This window comes from Podarcis erhardii (genome assembly GCF_964252035.2).
Source record: "Podarcis erhardii genome assembly, chromosome: 4".
NCBI classification, from domain to species: Eukaryota; Metazoa; Chordata; class Lepidosauria; order Squamata; family Lacertidae; genus Podarcis; species Podarcis erhardii.
In genome coordinates, this window is record NC_138508.1 from 65436840 (window position 1) to 65460538 (window position 23699).

Below are 23699 nucleotides of genomic sequence, written 5' to 3' on the forward strand. Positions count from 1 at the left end.
CTCTTTAAGTGATGCCTGACCATTGTTCTGAATATGGGTGGCTTTAAATCCTTGGAAGAGTGATACAAATTGTTTGTAGTCCTTATGCCGTCAGACATTTATATAATTTGTGTGCTCTATTCATCTTGCCTCATTCCTAAATTTATTGTAGCAAACATGTTGGTATTGGTATTTACAGATTATCTCCAAAGAACTAATTTCCCTAACCTCTGGAGGTTAGTATGTTCTCTTCTTTGGTAATTAATATTTATTTATAACAATAAACAACTACAGAAATGGACAGTTTCATTTCTGATGGCAGCTGAGTGTCAGGAATTGAAAGCACAGCTTTTCAAGCTAGATTTCTGTGGAAGCTTATCAGAAAATATTGATTTGCCTCCACTGTGCTCCAGTTCAGGCTTAACTGAAAACAGAAATGTTATTGACATGCTATCCTCAAGAAATGCAAACAGAAATACAGTGGTGCCCCGCAAGACGAATGCCTCGCAAGATGAAAAACTTGCTAGATGAAAGAGTTTTCCGTTTTTGAGGTGCTTCGCAAGACGAATTTCCCTATGGGCTTGCTTCACAAGACAAAAACTTATTGTGAGTTCTTGTGAGTTTTTCCCCTCCCCCCCCCCTTTTCTAAGCCGCTAATAGCCGTGCTTCGCAAGACGAAAAAACCGCAAGACGAAGAGACTCGCGGAACAAATTAATTTCGTCTTGCGAGGCACCACTGTCCTGAGAAAAATGTAGATTGGTAACAGTGGACAGGGTTCTCTAACTGCACACTTCTGATAAACACCCTGGCTTTTTTATCTGCATGTATATTAGGCGTATGGGATGTGCAGTATAATTCCACCTGAGCCCATAAAATATAAATGTTTTCATCATATTTAGGTAAAGCTATTAATGGCTGCTCCTGCTAGTTTAAGCTTCCTTGCTGTACAAGTTTATGCCGCTGCTCCTGAGAATGATGCATCTAAAAAGAACTTACTGAAAGTTGATGAGGTAAGAGTCTGTTGTCTGTAAACAATTGTTTTCGGTTAGCCAGCACCCAGTTTCAATGTGGCCATTCTTAATTAAGAAGGTTCCTCTTTCTGGGGTGCAATTCTGCATACACATTGATGTCCTGAAGTAATGCAGTACTACTTAATGTTTATTATTGTGGAATAATTTGACAATAGCAAGTAACTTTGTGTTTTCTGTTGTTCACAGCTTTCACTCTATACTAGTCCATCACCAAAATCAAAGTATGTGGAAGATACGCATACACAGTTGGAGGAAGGTATCTGTTATGTGCGGCAATCTTTGGAGCCATACACAGCCTGGTTTCAGGTATAGCAGTATGTAATATGTCATTGAGAGTCCTGGCAACTGATGAATTCATACTAGCATGAAGATCTCATTCCAGAACTTCCCATGAGTAGAACCAGTTCTCTTGCATATATCTGTTGATACAGATGTCCCCATATCATCATTTTGCCAGGATATGCTGTCTTGAAGTAATTCTACCATTTTCTAAATACAGATTTGCCTGACAAGCTCTCTGACCTAGTTTTTGTTTGGTTTCAGGCACAAATTGAGTGTTAACACATGTTACTTAGCACCTGTAACAAATGTGCTTGAAAATGCCCAATTTGTTCTTTGTTGAAGGAAGTTCTCTTAATGGAGTTTTCGGGTAGTAAGCTGAGGGGTACAGTTAATAGGAACTTTATAGAGTTTAAATTCATAATGAGACTAAGCTTTAACTGTTAATTATTTCAGATTGTGGAGATACAAGTATAAGAATTCCGCAAACAGGTTGTAGTCCAGATAAGCTAATGGCCAATGCATTTACATTTTAATCTCCCAGTCTTGTTACCGAAGCTTCCATACACCCCTCTGGTTTTAGGGCCCCCCGAGACCACCTGCAATTTGGTGGTGCTGGCAGATTTTTTTAACAGGGTTGTGTGCCGGATTCGGTCAAGGCCTGAGCCAGGGAAAAGGATGGAGCCCACTGCCAGAGTTTTCTTCCTGCAGGGTGCCCCTTTGCTAGCAGCTTTTGTGGGGCACTTATAAAGCAGTGCCCCACCAAACTGACACCACTGCTCTCTGCTTCCTTCCTCTGCCTCTCATGGCTGTACGTTTAATTAGGCTTTGGTGTTGTTGTTTTTAACCAAATAAACATAAGCCCTGCACCTGAACTACTTTGGGGCCAGTTCTAGGGTGGTGCGGGTGGTTCTGGATGGAGTGTCCTGATTTGGGACCCGGTGATTGTGGTCATGGCTGATGGGGCAGTGCACAGCCCTGTTTTTTTAACCTACCTTTAAAAACTAAGCCAACACGTGCCATGTTCCAGTAATATCTTGCTTGTGGTTCAGGTTGTTCTGGTTTAATTTGCAGCTGTGGCACCATTCTTGGTACCACTTCCATGTTGCTTCCTGGTTGTGAGTATTACTGGGAGCAGTGGCATGTGATGAAATTTTTTTTCTTCGTCAAACCTTTATTAGGCATTACAAATATAAGCCATCAAAAAAATCATAAAACATCCATATATAAAAATTTAAAATATATGCAAATAAACAGCCATGTAAAATATATAATAACGAGGATTTTCATTGGGATTTCTCTATGAAAATTTTCGTAGGGGAACAGCTGGAGCTAGAGGCACCAGCTTGCAAGGGCGATGGGGCAGCACATCACGCATGTGACATTGTGACACCCTGACTTTGCATGCATGAACATCGTGCCTTCCTCCCTAAGCTGGGCAGACGCTTCCCAGGCTTTGGGAAGGAGGCACCAGGGGTCTGATAGGAAGCTGGAGACCTCCTGCCTCCTTCTCAAAGCCTGGGTGGCTCTTGGACCCTTGAGCATCACACCTCCCACCCTATGCTGGGCAGAAGCTTCCCAGGCTTTGGGAACGAGGTGCATGGGGAACATTCAGGGGACTAGCCTTGTCCCCCTAGACCACTGGCTGGGATGTGCACTATGTAGTGCTTGTGCAGGATTTGATCTCTTTCTTTGTTCCCACCCTGGCTAAGAAGTCGGAAAGCAGCAGCCAGGACATTTGAGTATTTTGACTTCCTAAAGTCTCTTGCCTTCCATATCAGAAAAAATGAGAAGTGAGGGAAGCTACCTCAGTCAGGATTCAGGAATTGCTGCCTCAGATATGGGAATGGAGAGCTCCTCTTTCCCCTCCTCATGAGGTCAGTCTGATGAGTAGAGTGAGACATGAGCTTCCATGAGTTGTAAGGTTACAGAAATAGAGGAAGGGGCTAGAGCTAGTGCACTTGTCTGCTCCCCCACCCAAATCACACACATGCAGTTATTTTGTAACACTCAAGAGGGTTCTAGCTTGCCATGGCTGCCTTCCTGAAATAACGTGGTTGGATTAGAGAGGACCATTTAGAGACACCTAGAAGTGAGGAATCACTAACTTAGATTCCTTCCTGTGTATGGTAGACATTCTATGGCAAGCCTGGTGTTACTGGGTAGCCTACAACACAGTATAATACGGTATATAGAGATATGATCGGTATAGAAACCATTTTAAATTGCTTTGGAATACCTGTAATGCCACTAGGTGCTTACAAACGGCTTCGTGATCTTCTTTGATGAAAAACAGTAGCAATTATCACTGTTGTTCCCATCTCTAGGGTTTTTCTGACAAAGCCATGCCCAAAGTAGAAAAAGCAGCTGAATATGGCAGAGGTAAGATCCATTGATAGTTCCTACAACTAAATCAGATGTGGTTAAGTAGTAGCAAGATTATAAAAACAGTTCTGCATAATCTGTATGATTGCAGCCGTATTGAACATTGCTAAAGCAGTTGCCTCATTCTGCTCAAGGGGAAACTAGCCATGTAAGCTGCTTATTTCTGCCCTCTTAAAGGTCTCATTTATTATAGGCTCATCACACCAAAGGTTACCCATAATGAGATCCTGTGGGGACCTAGACATACTGAGCCCATTACAGTGGTTGTTTTGTTGTCAGTATGCTGATTATAATTAACACAAAAGGCTTCCACCTTTTTTACTGCAATTTTCAAATCTTTGCCTAAGTTATGCGGGAATGTGCTTTTCTCAGCTTACTGTAGTTTTTCACTGCAGCTCTTAATTCTCTCCTCTCCAAGAACATTATGGCAATGATGGGTCTGATATGCTACATGGAAAGGCTGGGAGATGGGAAACATTAGGGGGCAACAAGATACCTGAATTCTGTGTTAAGACTATGTTGAAATAATAGTCAAAACAAAATAAAAAAATTCCTTCCAGTAGCACCTTAAAGACCAACTAAGTTAGTTCTAGGTATGAGCTTTCGTGTGCATGCACACTTCTTCAGATACACTGAAACAGAAGTCACAGAAGGTGATTGGCAGATAGCTGTGATGAGCCTGTTGACGACTCTTAACGACTGCAATAGGTCTTACAGGAAAAAGCAAGGGGTGAGAAGGTGAAAAATGGCTTTGTCATGTATAATGAGATAAGAATCCAATGTCTTTGTTCAGACCAGGTCTCTCCATGGTTTTAAGTTTGGTAATAAGTTGCAATTCAGCAGCTTCTCAGACCTGGTCTGAACAAAGTCGTTAAGAGTCCTCAACAGGCTCAACACAGCTATCTGCCAATCACCCATCCCCACCACCCTTCTGAGTAATACCCCTCCCCACCTTCTCACTATATAGAAGGGTCTGGTGACTTCTGTTTCAGTGTATCTGAAGAAGTGTGCATGCACACGAAAGCTCATACCTAGAACTAACTTAGTTGGTCTTTAAGGTGCTACTGGAAGGAATTTTTTTATTTTGTTTTGACTATGGCAGACCAACACGGCTACCTATCTGTAACTTGAAATAATAGGTTTTTATGATCCTATACCTATACTGAAACATTAGAAGATATGCAGCCTTGGGTTCTCTTTCTCTCTGTAAAGGAACCCCTGTCTTTTCAGCATTTCCTGTTTAAACAAGGAAATGTTTCTGTTCTTTATTGTCATGACTTTCTAGATGTGCATTGTATTTCTCCATCTTGGCTGTACAGTGAGGCGAGGCACCAGTTAATTGCTGCATATTTATTTGCTGCAATGTATTTGGTTTTATTGGAGCGTATTAGGCTCGGAACAATGTGGTTATAAGAAGATAAGAGACCTATTAGAAACGAAACAAAGGTCTTCCTTATGCTGTTTCAAATAATGGTCAAACGAGAAAGGATTCAGTGAAAGTGCAAAACAAAAGATCTCAAAATTCATCTCTTCAGGGGCGTAATGCACTTTGGACTTTGAACCATAAGCTAATAGTGAATAGGTTATGCAAAACAAAAGGATATTTATTTAGATAACATCACTGAGGATCAAATTAGACATTAACATGGAGTTGTCTGTAATGATCTTTTTACAAAAATGAACTATGGGAACTGTGGTTTCTAACCCTTCCCTCCATGCCATTTTCTTGCTAGCTTCCCCACTCCGTGTCATTTGCCCCTACTGGAAACAGTATAGTCATATACTACCTGTCCGTGTATGTCATTAAAAAATAAAAATCCTTAAGCTAAAAGAATCCTATTCTTTTTCTCTCTCTCAAACTGTTTAAATGATTTAAAAAACAGAAAGAATGACAAAATCCACCGTTGGGCAGTACTTTCATTAGGACCAGCCAAAATTGTAGCAAGTTCTCAAAAACTCTTCATTTAGATTACATTTGCTTTTTAAAAATGTAGAGAAATGGAAGAGAGAATATTTATCGCTTAATACTGTACCTTGATCTAACTTCAGAGTACCAGTTCCCAATTACTCTGGCTCACTGTTCTGGGGCTTAGTTCATAAATGCTTGTCAATCCCAGGGCTGCAGCCAACTAACCATGGATGATAGAAAGGCCGTCCTGTGCTTTGTACAACAGAACAGAATGCTTATTGCAAATGTATTTTTAAAGGGTGGAGAAAACTGCACATTAAAGGAATCTGATAAGCTACACCCTGAGGAATCGTCCCTTATTGCTGTATATCCTGTTTGATCCCAGATAGGGTCAGAAAATGGTAAATGGTAAATAATTGTACATTTCTTAATCATAGCATTGTAGAATTGGAAGGAACCCTAAGGTCATCTTGTCCAACCCCTTGCAATGCAGGAATCTCATCTAAAGCATCCCTGACAGTTGGCCATCCGACCTCTGCTTAAGAACTTCCTATGAAGTGCACAGAGACTAAGGCATTGGTTCCGATTTTTGAAAGTATTAATTTCATTTACTCAAGAACTCTCAATGAAGCAGCACATTCACATTTGCTCTGCGAGAATGGTTCCCAGAGATTGTTTCTTTGCCTAACTAGATGTCCATTCTAGTAGCACAAAGAGGACAAGGTGGAAGCTCCATAGTGCTCACTGGGGTTCCGCAAGATCTTTTGGGCAAATTGCTACTCTTAGAACTTTCCTTTTAATTCTTATACACTTAGCTCAATCTATTGGTTATGTGACATAGTCTTGATTGCAGATATTCTTTGGATTGCAACATCAACTTGGAATGTTTTTTGAGCTTGCAAGATTCTTGCAGCATCTTTCAGATCCCCATCTGAATTCTTCTAGGTTTCAGGGTTTCAAGGTCTTTTCTGACTACGTGACTCAAAGGCCATAATCTCTGTCCTTATCATAGTGCCTTTAGGGTCTAGGCAAATTGGCACTGTTGTTCTGGAACATGCAGTTTCATCCCCCAAGGAATGTTGTTTTTCTTTAATCTGATGTTATTCTTAAAACAAAGTCCTGTTTTTAGCTGTGTGCTACTGGATCTTGTTTTCCCTGACTTTGGCAACCTTGCACAGCCACATTCCCAAAAATTCACCCATCCCCTATTTATACAAATTAGAATTGAGTACATTATTTTTTTTTAGTAAGTATAACAGTGTATATTATTATATTCACAGAACCTTCAGATTCATTTTGCAAAATAAAATCTGGCTTGATAAGGTGTGCGACAGGTACTAAGAAGCTGGGTAGAGCCAGGTTCAAATACCCACATTGCCTCTCATCCTAACCCACCCCATAGAATTATTTTGAGAATAAAATGTGGGGAAGCTATGTATGCTATCCTGAGCTCCTTGGAGGAAAAGTGGGCTATAAGTGGATATTAAAAGTTGCTTGTAGTTGTAACCAATTATTTGTAGTTGGAAATATAAGTGCAAATAATACTTTTAAATTTAATTGAAATTATGAAAATATATACATACTAGTGTAATATGCTGTGGTCTGATTTTTATTTTAGAAGGCTACGAACTTCTCAAAAGCCCACCTCCAGGATTTTATCCAAGGCTTGGTGTCATAGGTTTTGCTGGTATTGTTGGCTTGTTTGTGGCTAGAGGTATGTGATAGTTTACAATTCCCCTCTTCAAATTCTATGTGATAATTTTCTCTTCCATTGACAAAAATATTGATGTGCTATGGAGATTTAACTGTATCTTTTTAATGTGTTGAATCCTCATAATTGTAGAGAAGAATTTGGAATTATATGGGCAGGATCTGCTAAAGGCTTGGAAGCCAGGCTTGAGTTCTTTAGTCATCAGTATATCTATGTTCTTTGCAATTCTGATCTTCAAATTCTAATCCACTATACAAATTCTATCCCACTAAACTATTATGTCTAATCAGATCCCATCGCTTAAACACTCTCCTCCAGATCTACCTTCTGTCAAAAGGACAGGTACCTATAACAAAATACTGTGCCATTTTGATAGCTTAGGCTGGCTGAAAAAATCGTGTTATAATGTGTGGATCACCTTGTTCAGCACATCATTTGTTGGATACAGACATCGTGAGAAGTACTATATATTCTTTGGTGCAGGTTCCAAAATAAAGAGGTTGGTGTATCCAGCAAGCTTCATGGGGATTGGTGCCGCTCTCTACTACCCGCAGCAAGCCATTACCCTTGCCAAGGTTAGTACTGTGGGAAATCACACAGTTCCTATTTGTATAGCTGTAAATATGGCTTGCAAATAGCAAATGCTCATCTGCTGTTGTATGTACAGTGGTACCTCGGTTTAAGAACAGTCCGGTTTAAGAACAATTTGGTTTACAAACTCCAGAAATAGTGTCCCAGTTTGAGAACTTTGCCTCGGTCTAAGAATGGAAGCTGAATGGTGGAAGGGCACCGGCAGTGGGAGGCCTCATTAGGGAAAGCGCGCCTCGGTTTAAGAATGGTTTTGGTTTAAGAACGGACTTCCGGAACTGATTAAGTTTGTAAACCGAGGTACCACTGTACTTCGTTTTAAAGGCAAGCACAGCTTATTTCTTACAAAAGCCTGCATTACTAATACATGCAGTCTAAAATGCCAGAATGACACAACATAGGGTAGTCTACTTCTTTTGGTGTCTTTGTGTCAGCTAGGCAGGTTTTAAGGTTTTGCAGTGTTGCTGTATGAATTATCAGTGGTCAAAAGTCTTGTTTCCACACTTGTATTCCCCTCAGGATTGCCTTAGAATTCGTAGAATAGTCCTAGGTATGTATTTTTCTTAAAATTGTCTCTTGGTTGAGTGAATCCTTGTGATTGTTTGTTCATGTGAAATAAATCACTCTCATCCACTGAAAATGGTGAGGTTATCCTCCTTATCATAAGTAAAGCTGAAGAAGCAGCTGTTTTTGAGGCCCTCCCTAACTGTGTAAAGCAGTCCTTTTTTCCTAGAAAAATAGGTGCTGGTGCTCACCTTGAAGTTGTCACTGTAAGTGTCACACTTTTTAACAGCAATGACAAAAGATGTGCCAGTACTGCGTACCCTTGAGTACCCCCCCCCCCCCGGGGGGGGGGCGGAGCACTGGTGTAAACCCATCCCTCTCAAGTGTATTTGAAACAATTAAGTCCCACATTTAGTGTGTTTGAAGCGTAAAACAATGCTATATGGAATGAGTACTGAAAGTAATACGCTTTGAAGTACAAAGACGTGGAGTACAGATGGAGCACAGCACAGTTTGTTTACAAGCTGGTGGCTTAGCCTTAAGTTAATGATTAATCAGGGTTCTTGCATATCATTTTTAGCAGCTGAAGTTTTGAGCAGATGTTTTCTAGATTTATCTTTGACCTTTCTTTAAGGATAACTAGTCGTTATCATATGCTTCTTTAAGTATTTTTCTAGACAATCTCTGCATTTTGTAAGGCTGGCTTTCTTATGCAGCTTGTGTGGTTTCCGTCATGGTGTTCCATTGTGCCAGAAGCGGTTTAGTCCTGCTGGCCACATGACCCAGAAAGCTGTCTGTGGACAAACACCGGCTCCCTCAGCCTGAAGCGAGATGAGCGCCACATCCCATAGTCGCCTTTGACTGGACTTAACTGTCCGGGGGTCCTTTACCTTTTTACTGGATTTGATCCAGTAAAATAAATTGAATAAAGGAACTTCATAAATGTAAAGTTTGCCACCACATGTACCACCACATCCTTAGAAACCTCTAAAAAGACTGCCTTGGCAGTGTGGGGTGGGGTTGCTGTGAGGAGCAGGGTACAGGAGCATTTTCTTTCATTAGCTACTTTTAGTTATTTTGGGAAGCGTACTGCATTGCTCAAGGAGGCCCCTGAATCTCCTTTGCCGGGGGTGCTACTGTGTTGGGGCGGGGGGAGAAGGAGACTAGGAAATTTCCTTCCATAAACCAACTTAATCTGCCAATATCTTTAGCACTGACATTTTTCTTGCAAGAACACCTTTTTAAAAAAGTTGGTACTTGTGAATAGCTGTTGCATTGCTACGGTAGTTTGATTAAGCTCATAGAAATAATGTTGTCCTTGTTCAGAGGGCTCTAGGCCTGTACTGCATGGATATTAATTGATCCTCCCTGCCGTTATTGGGCTGGGTCAATATTTTGCTGTAATGGCCTATGGCTAGATACAATAAAAGTAATTAAACTAGCACTTCTTCATAAATGTTTGTAAAGTTTTTTAAAAAACAAACAAACCTAAAAATAAAAATACACAGTGTTTCAAGTGGATGTTAATTTGACTGTTGTTATGAAATCTCTGATTTCTGAAAGGTAACTGGTTCTCAGCTGTACGACTGGAGTCTCCAAGCCTACATAAATATAGAATCTCTCTGGAAAGATCCTCCCAAAAAGAAAAAATCTGCAAAAGCCAGTGACAAGGTATGACATTTGAGAGTTTGTTGTGCTGTAGGTGTATCTCTGTTCTTGGCTGTTTTGTTTGAATTGCTGTGTTCTTTGTTTCTGTGCTATTCTCCTTATGCTTTTAGAGAACCAGAGCTGTGCAGGGATAAGTCCAATTAGTCCCATAGTTTCAAGTACCATGCTGTTGCTCCCAGAGTTCGAAACTCCCATTGTTCCAGGTGTGTTTTGTGAAAGGGATTTTCATTAGCCCAAGCAGTTTCTGAGCTCTGGGTGCAGTGCTGTGCCTAAGATTTCAGATTAAAACTGCGGAGTGGAAGGAAAGGAGGACCTTTTTCTGCCTCCCCACTTTCAGCTACTCTCTGAAGACTGGAGAAGAGACCCTTTTAAGAATATTATGGGGGGTGGGCTGGGGAAGCATGGCTTTGTTTTTTGCAGCCTTCAGATGAAGACTAGACCATGTGAAAAATGAACATAAGATTTTAGCTGCAGTTGATTTTCGGCTTTGTATTCTTGTTATAAAAAAGTGTGCCTAGATATTCCATTGTTCCGCCCAAAGCCTAGATTTAAAGTGCCATTTAGCTCCTTGCTTTCAAATCTCAGTTTCTAACACTGGTTGTTCCTACTTTCATGTACTCATAATTAGGAAATGCAGTACACTACTAGAAATGCCATGCTCTTATAGGTTTGGGATTCAAGCAGCATGCTACAGCTGCTCTTAAATTATGTTTAATGGGAGATGCCATGTAATATGCCATTTGAATCTTTTACATAGTATGCTGCTCATTCTTCAGGTTTGTGTGTTTATGCAGTAGTTTGTTGCAGAAATAGGCTACAATCCTCTACATTCCATCAGTCAAAATTGTAGTTACCTTTCAGAGATGTCAGTGACATTTTTCAAGTTCTTGTATCCTTCTGCTGTTAATTGCATCATATCTTTTCCTAACCTCATTCCTCTCTTGTTCCTTTTGGTTAAACCACTTCAACATGTTAATTTCAGTTTATGGTATCTGACTCGCTGTAGGCCCCTTGAAATCCATGGATTTGTTAGTGATGATGGCCTTCAATCTATTTGTTTCAGTAAAGGACCCCAAAATACATACTGAGGAGAAACTAACATTAGATCATCCTCTAGAGATGGTATATGCCCAAAGAGTATGTTATAATCAAATACTTTATTTTGTGGAGGCAAATTGTTTTGATAAAAAATTATTAAAACTTCAGTCTGTGGTGTCTTTTTAAGGGTGATGCAGATAGTGAGAAAACAGCAAGAGTACAAGAAGAAAAAGCAATAAAATAGAATTGTCTATGGCTTCTCAATGAACAGGTAAGGTGCACTAACTATTCCATGGTTCCCATGAGAAAAATAATAGCCCTAAGAGTAAAACTGGATTAGTTGTTAAGTTTGTTTTTTAAATTCTTCTGGCTCCAAATACATAATTTACTCAAATAGAACACTTGAGTGATGCAATTTTAAAACTATTAGCTGTTTTTATTACTTGTGTTATCTCTCCTGACCATTCCAAAGGTATGGTGATGTGCATAATATTTAACTACAGCAATTAAATGTTTTCAAAGGCTTAGAACTTTGTAAAATATAAATCAAGCTGGGGGTTTATCTCTAAAGCACCAGTTTGCAAACTCTGCTTAGGTGCATAGCTGAGTGGCAGAAAATCATGCTTTGAAATCCATGTTTGGAATAAAACAGTAAATACATTTCTGAAAGTAATGTATTGGCTTGCACCCCTCTATAGCTATGATTCCTGTTCCCTCTTTGCCGGAGGAAGAAAAACTAATAAAATAGCTCCATTACTTCTCACCTGGCACATTGATTTGAAGCCCTTCTGCCATGTGTTCCCTCCAAGGGAGATGCGGAGAGTGCAGACATGAGAAAAATACTTCTCAGCAATGGCTCCCCACTTATGGTATACTCTCTCCAGGCAGTCACATTACTTATCTTTAGGTGGTAGGCAAAAACAATACTTTCCTATCAGGCCTTTGGTTTTTAATTATGTCTGGCCTTTGTCAGTGGGTGTGATGTTTTAGTCCTTTTTTCCAAAAATATGAATCAGTTTTAGATTTTGGTGCATTGTAGTTTATGCTGACTTTAATGTATGTTATTAATTTTTTGTTGTAAATGCATTGAGATTTTGTAATGAAAAACAACTAATAAGTTTGATAGATAATAATCATTTCAGAGTTTTCTAGAAGGTAAATCAGATTACTTGAAAATTGGACGGTTGCTGGCTAATGTGAAATATTATGTTATCTATAGAGTTGTTTTATATGCACTAACAGCAAGAAAACTATGTGCTACTTTTTGGATCCCACCTCAAACAGTGTTGACATTTGGGGGAACTTAACAATTTTTTTAAAAAAAGTTTTGAAAACTTGTAGTTCTGTTTAACTTATTATTGGATAATCTCCCCCCGCCCCCCCCCCAAAAAAACACTACAACAACACTTCTGCTGCTTGGAATAGTTTTTAGTTACAAAAACAGCAACAATCTTGACTGACTGCAAAAACTAACTTTAAAACCCTTCTTTTGAATACAGATGGATTGAGAACCTGCAGGAGATCAACACTTTTCTAAAAAAAAGAGAACAGAATCTGTGTTGACTATGAGTACATTTTGTCTGTGGTTTGGCTCAACAAGAACAAGACTTACAATCTGTTTGAAAGCACCGTATCTGGATCTGAAGGGACACAGTCCTGTTATTTGCCAGCTTTGGACTTTAGGTCAGAGTTCAGCAAGATTACTCATAGATTTTGTCAAGACCTCGGTCTACGTCTGCAACCCTGAGCCCTGCTTACAAGGAAGTACTGGACTTAATGGGACTTAATTCTAAATAATTGCTTAGAAGTGTCCTGCAAGTTGCGTCTCAGAAGTCCTCTGTCTGTTGTTACTATTTATAGGCTTAATTAAAATGAATGCCTGATTCCCCCCTTATGTTTGGTCATTTAATCAGCATCCATATATTAATCAGAATAAATTACATTCTTGGTCAGAACAAAGCTTAATTGTGTTACGGGTGGCGGTGGAGAAGCTAAACAACATATGAGCATTAAAGTTGTGCCCAGCAGTAGGCTAGCAAACTTGACAAAAGGCTCAGAAATACAATGGCCTTGTCTCTTCTCTGTGCCCTCCCCTTCCCCCTCCCCCTCCAAATCAAACTTTTCTGTATGACGAAGGTCAGTGGGAACTGCATAATGGAATGTCTGTGAGATTCCCTCTATAGATGGATGGGAACAGAACTCTTTGTTTTTCTTTAGGGTTTTTTGCTTGCCTGAATGCACAGCTCAGTAAGGGTCAGAATGCTGCGCTGGTGAGAACTAGCTATAGCATAGCTAATGACTTCTTATCGGCCACTCAGGAAGGAGAACTATAGAGCAAGGGAACGCAAACATTTTGTGTAGGGTTGGACACAATAGATGAGCTTTTTCTTGCTTGCAGCCACATCACATCATTTCCAAGTGAAAACAGCCTAGCTGAATGGCGGCGTGTTGGCAGGCTGCCCATTCTTTAGTTTCACGTGCAAGAAGTTTGCAAATGCATTTCAGACATGTAAATGAAACAGCACAAGGCAGCATTGAGCATTTCTGTTCATGCCAAGAACATTGGACCAGCCGAATGGGAACACATTTCAATATTTGATGGGATTTTTCAAATATTGTAGGAATCCTGTATGAGTGTGTTGTGCTTCCTTTACAATTCAGGAAGAGGTTATGAGGCATGGGAAATCCTGTATTAATGTAGTATCTGTCCTATTAATAAGAGCAATTGTATGCCGGCTCTGTGAATACCTACATTACTCATGTCATGGCCTGAAAAAAAAGAGAAACTACACAATAGACTTCAGTCTTATCTGAGTAATCTGGTGCTGCTTCTAATGCAGCCTTTTTTCTTGTTAAAAGCCCTCTCTTCTCTCTTTTACATTGGGACACTGGTTCCTGTGTCTGTTTGCATGCCACTTGACTGCTAACAAATTACCTCATTAGTTCAGCTTGTTTCTGCAACAATTGTGCACTTAAATGTAGTTTTATGAACTTTACTTTAGACCCGCATCCACATACTAAGGGTTCATTAAAAAAAAAAAAAAAAAACTTGCAAAACCATGTTCTATAATGGCTAAAATCTGGGGCATGTTCAGATCAAGAAAGTCATGTTGTCAAGATGCTTACTGAAAATGAGGCCTGGATGTCTCCAGGATGATAATAAGCAGGACATTAAGACAACCTCTTGTTTGCCCCCAGCATCTGGAATGCTGCCTCTGGACAAGGAAAATTCATTTAGCTATCCTAACTAATGGTTAGTTAGGCTGTTCCTTTGCCCTCATGGTGCCAAGCGGTACTTGGAATGAATTAGATTTAGTGTATTTGTTTTACATAATAAATATAAAATGGGACGCAGGTGGCGCTGTGGTCTAAACCACTGGGCCTCTTGGGCTTGCCGATCAGAAGGTCGGCAGTTCGAATCTCCGCGACGGGGTGAGCTCCCGTTGTTCGGTCCCTGCTCCTGCCCACCTAGCAGTTCAAAAGCACGTGCAAGTCCAAGTAGATAAATAGGAACTGCTCTGGCAGGAAGGTAAACGGTGTTTCCGTGCGCTGCTCTGGTTCACCAGAAGCGGCTTAGTCATGGTGGCCACATGACCTGGAAGCTGTCTGCGGACAAATGCTGGCTCCCTCGACCTATAGAGCGAGATGAGCGTGCAACCCCAGAGTCGTCCGCGACTAGACCTAACGGTCAGGAATACCTTTACCTTTTAATAAATATAATAAAACCTACAAATTAAAATACCCAGCTGATACTACTGCTGGCATATAAAGTACCAACATGTGTTCAGGAGGAAGCACGTGTGGAGCAGATACTTATCTATCTCTAGATCTCAGCCTATGTAAAAACCAGATTTTTCAAAATCACCCTAAAACACAATTGGCTCTTGACTGTTTAGGGCAGCCAGATCAAATTCTACAGCACTTTTGTGATAGAAGTTTCTGCCATTTATCTATGCTAGTGTTTAGTGGAAGGGAGTTCCATAGTTCTAGGGTAGCCATTGAGAATGCCTATTTATTTGTTTATTAAATTTGCATACCACCCTTCATCTGTAGACCTCAGGGCTGTTCACAACATAAAAATACAAGATAAAAACACAAAAATACATGATAAAAACAAGAGCAGCGACAAAAACCCCCAATAACCCCCCCATCCACTCCCACAAATATATTTAAAAGTGAATAGGATGTTCATCAGCCAAAGGTCTGGTTGAAGAGAAATGTTTTCGCCTGGCACCTAACGGTGCATAATGAAGGTACCAGCCTAACCTCCCTGGAGAGAGCATTCCACAAACAGGGAGCCACTGCAGAAAAGGCCCATTCTCATGTTGTCACCCTCCAGACCTCTTGTGGAGAGGGACACAAAGAAGGACCTCAAAGGGTGTTCTCATGGTCTTCATAGGTCCATATGAACTTTGAGGTCCTGAGCCATTTAAAGCTTTGTAGGTCAAAATCAGCTGTTTGGATTACTTGTGTGCATAGTAGTCGAGCACATTTCACAGAGTAGCAGAATGACCACACACTAGACAAATTATGGAAGACCCAACCTTAAAATGTTTTCCTGAACTAAACCAGGACAGCTGCATGTTTGCAAATTCTTCTGTGGTAGGGGGAGTGGGGCAGGCAGAGGGAATGCTCATGGCACTTAGCAAATGAGGATCAAAGGTTTATCCTGGTCTTCTCCCTGTTTTTGTGTGCAGACAAGTTGCGAGAGAGGTCAGCCACAGTTCACTTGCAGCTTGAGGCAGTGCAATATTGAACATTTACCACTTGGACCTGCTGACTTTATGAATTTGCACTTATTTAAATCCCATAAGAGAAAATTATCCAACTGCATTTCAGAATGCATTTTCTCACCTCTTTAAAGCTAACGCTTGAAGGCTAACGAGGCAAGTCTCATTTCCTCTTACAGTATAACCACAGCAGCTCAATTTCCTGCTCTTGTGAAATGCTGTGGTGTATTATCTGTCCATTCCAGCTCAAGACAACAATAAAGGAATACTTGGGTAACAACATGTTTTCTTTTGTTGCTTATATTCATTTAAGTGATTTATTTTTCTATGTAGGATCCTATTTCTCAGAATGCTGGGGCTAACCAAACTGACATGCTGACGTGATTGTGAACTTCTCTAAATTCATATCCTGCTGAAGAAATCTGAACAGTGCTATAAACAGTTTCTGTGTCATTTCCCTCCCTTTTTGTTGCCTATAGCCGGCACCTTGCGTTAAGAAAGGCTTGGCTGAATTATTAAAACATACGCACCCACCATTGTTCTATTCATGTGCTGTCAGCTAATAAAACGCAGTGGGAAATTCAGATTTCTAGTACTTTAATATTGGCTTAAGGGAGACAAGCTGTATATTGCCCTCAAGCAGTTCTGGTTTTCATTTCCCCGCTTTTGTTCTTAAATATAGTAACAGTTGTTAAAGCACATGAGGCAGTGATATGAGCCTCCAGTGTCATATCCCCTTCCCGAGAGGCACTGTTAGCCTTCCGCTCACGTCTGCTGGTTGTCAGTCCAGAAGGCAGTGATGTGAAGGTGGCATGGCAAACAAGTGCTGGGGGGGGGGGGGGACACACTTTAAGTGAAAAGCAGGGGGCGACGGGGAACCTCAGGCCTTTCTAACTGGCCCCCGGGATTCTCCAGACCACACTTTGATCAACACATCCACCTTGAGTGTTTTTTGTGTGATTGGAATGTGTTCTTCAGCTCATAATCCCTTCTGCTTGCCTGGATAAAGATGACAGAGGGATGTGTGTGTGTGTGTGTGTGTGTGTGTAGAAACTAGGCTACTGTACCAAGGTCAAACTCACATTGGTTGCTCCATCAACTTTTGTCGCTAGCCCCAATCACACCTGGCCCCTACAAGGTTGGCCAGAAAGGAATGACCTTTGAGCTGAAAAAGGTTCTACAGTCCTGGTCTGCTACTGATCACCCATCACAAAGTGGCTTTAGCAGGGGAAAACTAAGTGCTAATGAGAATTACTACTAATTGAAGTAATGTTTTCTTGATAGAGCAGGGATGCGCTGCAGGTTCTTCTGGACTACAACCCCCATCACCCCAGCTCCTTAGACAGGCTGGCTGCAGTTAGTGGGAGCTGGGAATCCAACAACATTAAGAGTTGCAGGATGCCCATCAGAACCCAAGAGAGATAGATACAGGAGGATGGGTGTGAGAAAAGGTAGCATACATTTCTCTGTGTGTATGCCTTTCATGCTTCCCCACCCCCTTAATATATAAAAGGATACTAAAGGTGCTTTTCATTGCCTTAAAAAGACTTGTGCCTAGAGGTATAATGTATGAGAAATGTGGTTTGTAAGCTAAACAATAAAAGCTCTACAGGAAATGAGTCAGTGATGCCAAATGTGCCCAACTTGCTGACGTTAGCCAAAGGAACTCAGATTACGTTCTTCGGTATCATTCTCAGACTGTGACTATAAAAGAGTGTAATGGGGGCTTTCCTTGGAAATTCTTGCCAAAGCTACTGCTAACAGGAAATAACCGGCACTCTCTGACTCTTAAGCAATGAGAGGACAGTTGTATATACTGATTTTGGGGGGAGGTGGAGAGAATAAAGGTAGGTTAAAAATAAAAACAATACAGGAGGTGGAATGAACAAGTTTGTTGGCTTTTAAAGGTAAAGGACAGTTAAGTCCAGTCATGAACGACTCGGGTTGCGGCACTCATCTCGCTTTACTGGCCGAAGGAGCTGATGTTTGTCCGCAGACCGTTTTTCCGGGTCATGTGGCCAGCATGACTATGCCACTTCTGGCGAAACCAGAGCAGCGCACGGAAACGCTGTTTACCATCCCGCTGGAGCGGTACCCATTTATCTACTTGCACTTTGACGTGCTTTCGAATTGCTAGGTTGGGAGCAGCTGGGACTAAACAACAGGAGCTCACCCCGTCGAGGGGATTCAAACCGCCGACCTTCCGATCGGCAAGCCCAAGGCTCTGGTTTACACCACAGCGCCACCCACATTGGCTTTTAGCAACCATTAAAGACAGGTATGTACACAGCACTGTTTTGCTTTCTTTACTGCTTCCCACTCAGAAATAACTAAGCGGCACTTGGACTATGATTTACAAAAGGGTAACTGTTAGTACACTGCAGCAAAAACAAGTCTTGTGGCAGCCTTTTAAAGACTGTTCAAAACCAGACATTAACCCTGTCCTGCAGCTCATTAACTGATGACACCACCAGCGAAGTCAGCTGACGGGGGGGGGGAAAGTCTTTGCAAATCTCCCCAGTGATATCAATGAAATTTCATGGGTCTAAAAGTACATTATAAACAAGTGCAGCAAAGAACCACTGAATAAAAGATTACACCAGTTTGTGGTCGCTAGCATGAAAAACAGTTTATTTGCTTATGAATGCAAATAATTAAGAAAAAACCCTACCAGTGTGTACACTGTACACATTTGAATGACACTTACAAGAATGAAGTTATATACAATATACATTTCAGGATCACAGGTGTACTGATGAGGGGTTGGAGACAGACAAGTAACTTGACTCTGTAACTGTCACTGCCTGTGGGATTAGAGTCCCAAAACTCCAGCAAACAATCATATTTATGCCACTGGTAATAAAGCTTTTGAATTAGGGTCCATATTAACTTATTTCATTACTACAAGGTTGGATAGGAAACAGGAAGGACAGTCAAAAAGGAATTATTGGATGCAAATTGCTATTGTCCTGAGAGCTCAGCTCCTCACTCTTCAGCTGCCATCTTCATCAAGTACTCCTTGTCTATTTTGAAAAGTCTCCATCCTTCCTCAGAAGACAGGTCAGAAGCTCCCCGTCTCTTGTAGAACCTGATGGAAGGCTCATTCCACTCAGCTACTAAGAAGTGCATACTGCTGCAACGACATTTGACAGCCACCTAGAGAAAGAAAATGGGCAGGAATAAGTAAGGTGCTGGGATGTGGTACTGCTTCTTGAAAAAAGTTCTATGTAGGGAATTTCCAGATGTGGTAGCAGTTACGTTGTTTCACTGAATCCTTACTTGATCTATTTTCTAGGTTCCCTAGCCCACTATAAATCTATTGAAAACGAAGATCTCTAGGATAAGTTACAAAAAACATTCTCAATGTGCTTCTTGAGCAGTTTGCAACCTTGAACAAATAATGTCAATATGCAACTGAAGCAGAAGGGGAACCCTAAATATCTGAATAGCCTGGTGGATATTGCAATATTCACAAGTTCAAACATAGTGGTGTGCTACTGCTGTACAATATTTCCTTGAAATAAGACACATGGTACTGAGCCACACTACATTTGGTCATGCGGTTTACTGCTTATACCTCCTTTGAGAGGATGTTTCCAAAGTGGACTGGTCATCTGAACACTCCCATCATCAGAACAATGAGGCAGTGTGCTAACACAGAGAACTCTATCATGGGCTAGGCTGTCACAAAGAAGGCAGCACCATTAATCCAAGGAAGGATATTTAAAAGCAGCATGAGAGATATCCCAATAGGTGCAGGAAAAGCTTTAATGACACAACTCTGTTAAAAACATTTATGCAAAAAAATTACATGTTGGGACATGTTCTAAATAAAAGTACTTCTTGTACCTATTGGGATACTGCTTTCTATGCTGTATTAATGCAAACTCAATCAAACTCAACTTATCCATGGGCACTGCACAATCTGGATTGAGTAATTTCCCACCTAAGTGTGACTTTGGTTAAGTGATCATTTTAGAACACTTTTCCCATATCAGCTTCTTACCTGACTTAAATTCTTTAGAATTTCTGAACCAATGCCCAAACCTAAAAATAAAACAAGTGCAATTTTATTAGTCATGTTTTTAGAAGAGATGAATCAAACTTAATTGTAAAATGTTTCCTTAAAATTTAAATGGTACCTCTGAACTCATTCATGACAAAGAAGTCTTCAAGATACAGCAGTTTTCCAATCCATGGGTCATACGTGAAGTAATACATGGCAAAGCCCACAACACTGTATCCTGCAACAAAACATATTTACTTTACATACATGTGCATACAGAGTACCTTTTAAATAAAGCAACTAGTTAGTATATACGAAACATCACATGCTTGTGCCAAAATAGTCACTCGAACATGCAAAATTAATCTTATGCTGCAATAAGCCAAGTTTAGTACTCATCACATTATAATGAATTGCAGTTTAAATAAGACAGGAATTCCTAGCAAGTTAAGGCCATCCTGGAAAGTTCTAAGACCCTCAAAAACCAGCATCATATTTTTGGTCACAGTTTCATGTTGGTCTTGCACATACCCAGGAATTATGTAATTGCAACACCTGGCAAGTTGTGTCAACAATTACGGTACATCATAATTATAGCCTTTTGCTGGAGAGTCTCTGTACATACCCTATTGATACCACTTTGGAAAACAATTCAGGCTTCTACAATTTTACACGGCAGATCAGAATATTGTGGCAAACATTTCAACTCTGCTTCCTTCTAGATTTTGGAACATAAAACTCCCAAAGCAAAAGCCCCTGAAGTTTGTTTTCCACGTTAATTGATATCCATTTGTTTACAATGCAATCACTCTTTTTTTTTAAAGGACGAGACTACAGGATTGCCTTTGTGACAGCTAAGAGCAAATACAGCAGCTATTATTTTTCCAATATGAATATTTCAAGGAAATAGTGATTGCTTTCAAGTGTTTTCTTTGTTTCATTGCTTGCGTCATTCTCCTATGGTTCTGCTTGCAAAGGGAACAATTGTTCACTATCCTTACAACATCCTAGTCAATATTCATATTTAGAACTTCAATCTTGTTACATGTAATCCAAGGAACAGAGTTACATACAGGATTTCTGATCTACCGAGTGTTTTGTATATGCTTTTTTCTCTTTCTTTTTGAGGTACATGTTTTGGAATAGGATTTGACCCTGGAGACCTTACCTCATATATCATGATCATCTACTTTATTGTGTAACGGATCTTTTAGTTACCTCCCCGCCCATCCATGTACACGGAAGGGCCATGTACATGGCGAAGCTAGAGACTGTAACCTGAAGATTGGGGACAAATTAAAGAAAACATGTGATTCAACAGGATTACATAGTGATAAGTCAGGGTCAAACAAAAACAGCCATGTAACGAAGTGGAATTATAGTTTTGTTCTTTTACGATTATATCTGGTTCTCCATCACCTTCAGGATAACTGAACAATAAGATACCATTTGAAAAGTTTAGTACGTTTTAGCATTCACCTTTGCAATGAAGTACAGCTAGAGTCTTACTTATTTTAAGCATTGTTATTTACATTCTGTGATTTTCTCATTAATTTTTTAAGTTTCACCTTCAGCTGTCCAGTGTTCTTTTGGCACTTCTGCAACAAGGCAGTGGTAGAAGGGATGTTCTCCAAAGCCGTCCTCAAGTAGATCTACAGGATTACAATAAATGTATTATCTAGCTAGCTTTCCTATCCCCAGCTTGAATTGTCACAAAACTGTCCTGGTAGTCTTATTTTATATTACCTTTTTCAGTCAGTACCACTTGATCCTCCATTTCTTCATATTTAGCAAGCTCCTGTCCAAAACAAAGCATGTATATTTGGTTATATTTCATTGGACCAACTTCTGTTAACATATTTTGCCCTTCTTTTTCTTGTGCCATGGACCATAGTCTATATAGAAAAACCCATTTTATAGAGTACTATCTGCTTCTCTTCTGAGAAGAGTGAAAATTCAGTAGGGAACTATACAGTTAATGGATTATGTACAGTATTGATTCTACACCCTGAAGGACCTGAGGGAATTGCCTAAAGAAGATTAAGGAGACAGCCCTCACACACATTGCCCCCAAAAGCAGGCCCTATCGAACACTTGAGACTTACTTCCAAATAAGGATGTATGGAATTGAGCTGTTCCACGCCTGACATGTTTTAAGCATTTAAAATGACAGGAACGAAAGGGTTAATAATAATTCCAATGTAAGTTAATGCTAAACCTTGGGGGGGGGGGAGCGGGGAAAATTCCCAAGTGAAATATGTGTTCCTCAATATTTGTATCTAATGGGACATCCCATCAAAGGAATTAGACCAGATGAACAGCTGAATCACTTTCCTTGCTTCCTTTTTTTCTTTACAGCAGTCACTTGTGCAGAGGGTAGAAACTGTCGGCAGCCAATTTCGCAACAGCAGGAAGAGGATGTTTTGCCAACTCAGGAGGGCAAAGGTGTCTGTGCCCAGAAGGAAGTTATTTCGCTTGCAGAACAAACAGTTCCCACCCTCAGTGGCCCACCTTTGCCCTTGAACTGTATGTGCTAAGCTAGACAAGAACTGGACGGGGGGGGGGGGGGGCTCCTGAAAGATCGAAAACACAAGATCGTTTTTGCTTCCAGAGTAACTGCCATGGTGAGAAATTCTAGGCATGTTTACACTCCCCAACGCATAGGATTGCAGTTTAAACTGCTGTGTCGCCGAGTACATACGTGGGGAATTTCTCTCTCGCTACACACACGTCAAACGTTAGCATTTTGGTTTGCTACACAACCCCCCTAAAGCAGGTGCCGGCTTATTTAGGGGTAAAAATACTAAGAGATCCATCCCACCTTAACTAATTTTTGTTGTCGTTCCTTTTTTAAAAAGTCGGAAGGCGTGTGGTGGCAACTGATAAAAATGCCCTACTTTGGCGTGACTCGCTAACCAGCCCCTCTGGTTGGCAAAGATAAAAGCGCGCAATCCTTCCTTCCCCCTCCGCCACCCAGGACGGCGCGCTCCGTTCAGAGAACAACTTTTATTATATTTTAAAAAAAGAAAAAACCTCTCCAGAGGCCAATGGAAGTGACTTTTCTTTTTCCACTCTTGTTCATTGCATCTGCTCGTTTCTTGCCTGCGCGTGGCCTGGCGCAGCGCGAGATCTACCTTTATGAGGCGCAGCAGGTCGGCGCAGTCCTCGGGCCGCGCGGCGCGGATACGGAACGAGGCCATTTTCGGCGGCGTTTCCCTTTGCGTCCCCCGCCTCGCGTGAGTCCCCGATAGTTGAAGAGCAGGAGGAGCAGTTTCTTCATTCGCGTCCCGGGCGCGGCGTGGGCAGCTGCGGCGGCGGCGGCGGCGGCGGCACAGTCAGGCTGCCAGCATCCCGCAGCGGCTCTCGGAGCGAAACAGCAAAGCCACCGAACGAGGGCGCAGCGGACTCTACTCCGGGTGCCCGCCGAGCAGCCCCTATTTATGCCACCGCCATCCCGACTCCCAGCCAATCACAAGTTGCCCCTCTATTCTCCTCCTCCTCCCCCCCCATCGCCGTTCCTCCTTCGCCTCTTACCTCATCTTTCCAGGAAATGATGCCGGGTGGAAACTTCTGACTCATCAAGGCCCGAGGCAAAAGGCAAGCAAGGCTGTGCGGAGACCGCCACCTTCTGGAGCGAGCAACCCGCACATCACCGCGCCCTGGAGGGAGAGGGCCTTTGTCTCAGGCTTCCCGGCCTCCTTGCAACCCCCCTTGCGGCACAGCCTTCCACAAAGGCTATGATCCCACCTACTGATGTATATGCTCACAAGGGAGGACTAAGTAGATATGGCAGTTTAGCATCCTATGCACACGTGTTTTTCACATCATCTGCACAGCATTGTTCTCATCCAGGCGGCAGCCCAAGCTGCC

General features: G+C 41.3%; 2 protein-coding genes across 7 annotated transcripts in view; one reads left to right on the plus strand and one right to left on the minus strand.

Annotated features, from left to right (window-relative positions):
• Positions 1-16194, plus strand: part of APOO (apolipoprotein O) — an 18416-nt gene extending 2222 nt beyond the window's left edge. For 3 of the 5 annotated variants that reach the window (XM_081859189.1, XM_081859192.1, XM_081859193.1), the window contains exons 2-9: positions 880-990; positions 1198-1317; positions 3618-3672; positions 7203-7298; positions 7779-7870; positions 9951-10058; positions 11281-11364; positions 12593-12981. In XM_081859189.1, coding sequence (XP_081715315.1) covers positions 880-990; positions 1198-1317; positions 3618-3672; positions 7203-7298; positions 7779-7870; positions 9951-10058; positions 11281-11337 — 639 coding nt within the window. In that variant the 3' untranslated portion in view covers positions 11338-11364; positions 12593-12981. Of the gene's footprint in view, positions 1-879; positions 991-1197; positions 1318-3617; positions 3673-7202; positions 7299-7778; positions 7871-9950; positions 10059-11280; positions 11365-12592; positions 12982-15790; positions 16106-16156 lie in introns of those variants that run through there. The other 2 variants (XM_081859191.1, XM_081859190.1) reach the window with 2 other exon arrangements.
• A 2232-nt stretch (positions 16195-18426) lies between these two features.
• SAT1 (spermidine/spermine N1-acetyltransferase 1) lies at positions 18427-23256 on the minus strand. Of its 2 annotated transcripts, XM_081859331.1 has the most exons (6): positions 22964-23256; positions 21576-21627; positions 21398-21481; positions 19966-20067; positions 19830-19870; positions 18427-18979 (listed from the first exon to the last, which is right to left on the minus strand). In XM_081859331.1, exons 1-6 carry the CDS (start codon positions 23027-23029, stop codon positions 18809-18811), a joined length of 516 nt encoding a protein of 171 aa, XP_081715457.1. In that variant the 5' UTR covers positions 23030-23256; the 3' UTR covers positions 18427-18808. The 2 variants fall into 2 exon arrangements, with proteins under 2 accessions (XP_081715457.1, XP_081715456.1); XM_081859330.1 differs by lacking the exon at positions 22964-23256 and having other exon boundaries at positions 21576-22013.
• Between the last annotated feature and the right edge of the window lie 443 nt (positions 23257-23699).

What these genes read in the sequence shown, in the direction of transcription:
- SAT1 (XM_081859330.1), bottom strand. Translation starts at nt 21,714, where the DNA reads ATGGCACAAGAAAAAGAAGGGCAAAATATGTTAACAGAAGTTGGTCCA. An exon ending in AGAACACTGGACAGCTGAAG is followed by an intron (nt 20,068 to 21,397) that starts GTGAAACTTAAA and finishes GTTTTGTTGCAG; the next exon opens with GATACAGTGTTGTGGGCTTT. An exon ending in TGTCATGAATGAGTTCAGAG is followed by an intron (nt 19,871 to 19,965) that starts GTACCATTTAAA and finishes TTTTATTTTTAG; the next exon opens with GTTTGGGCATTGGTTCAGAA.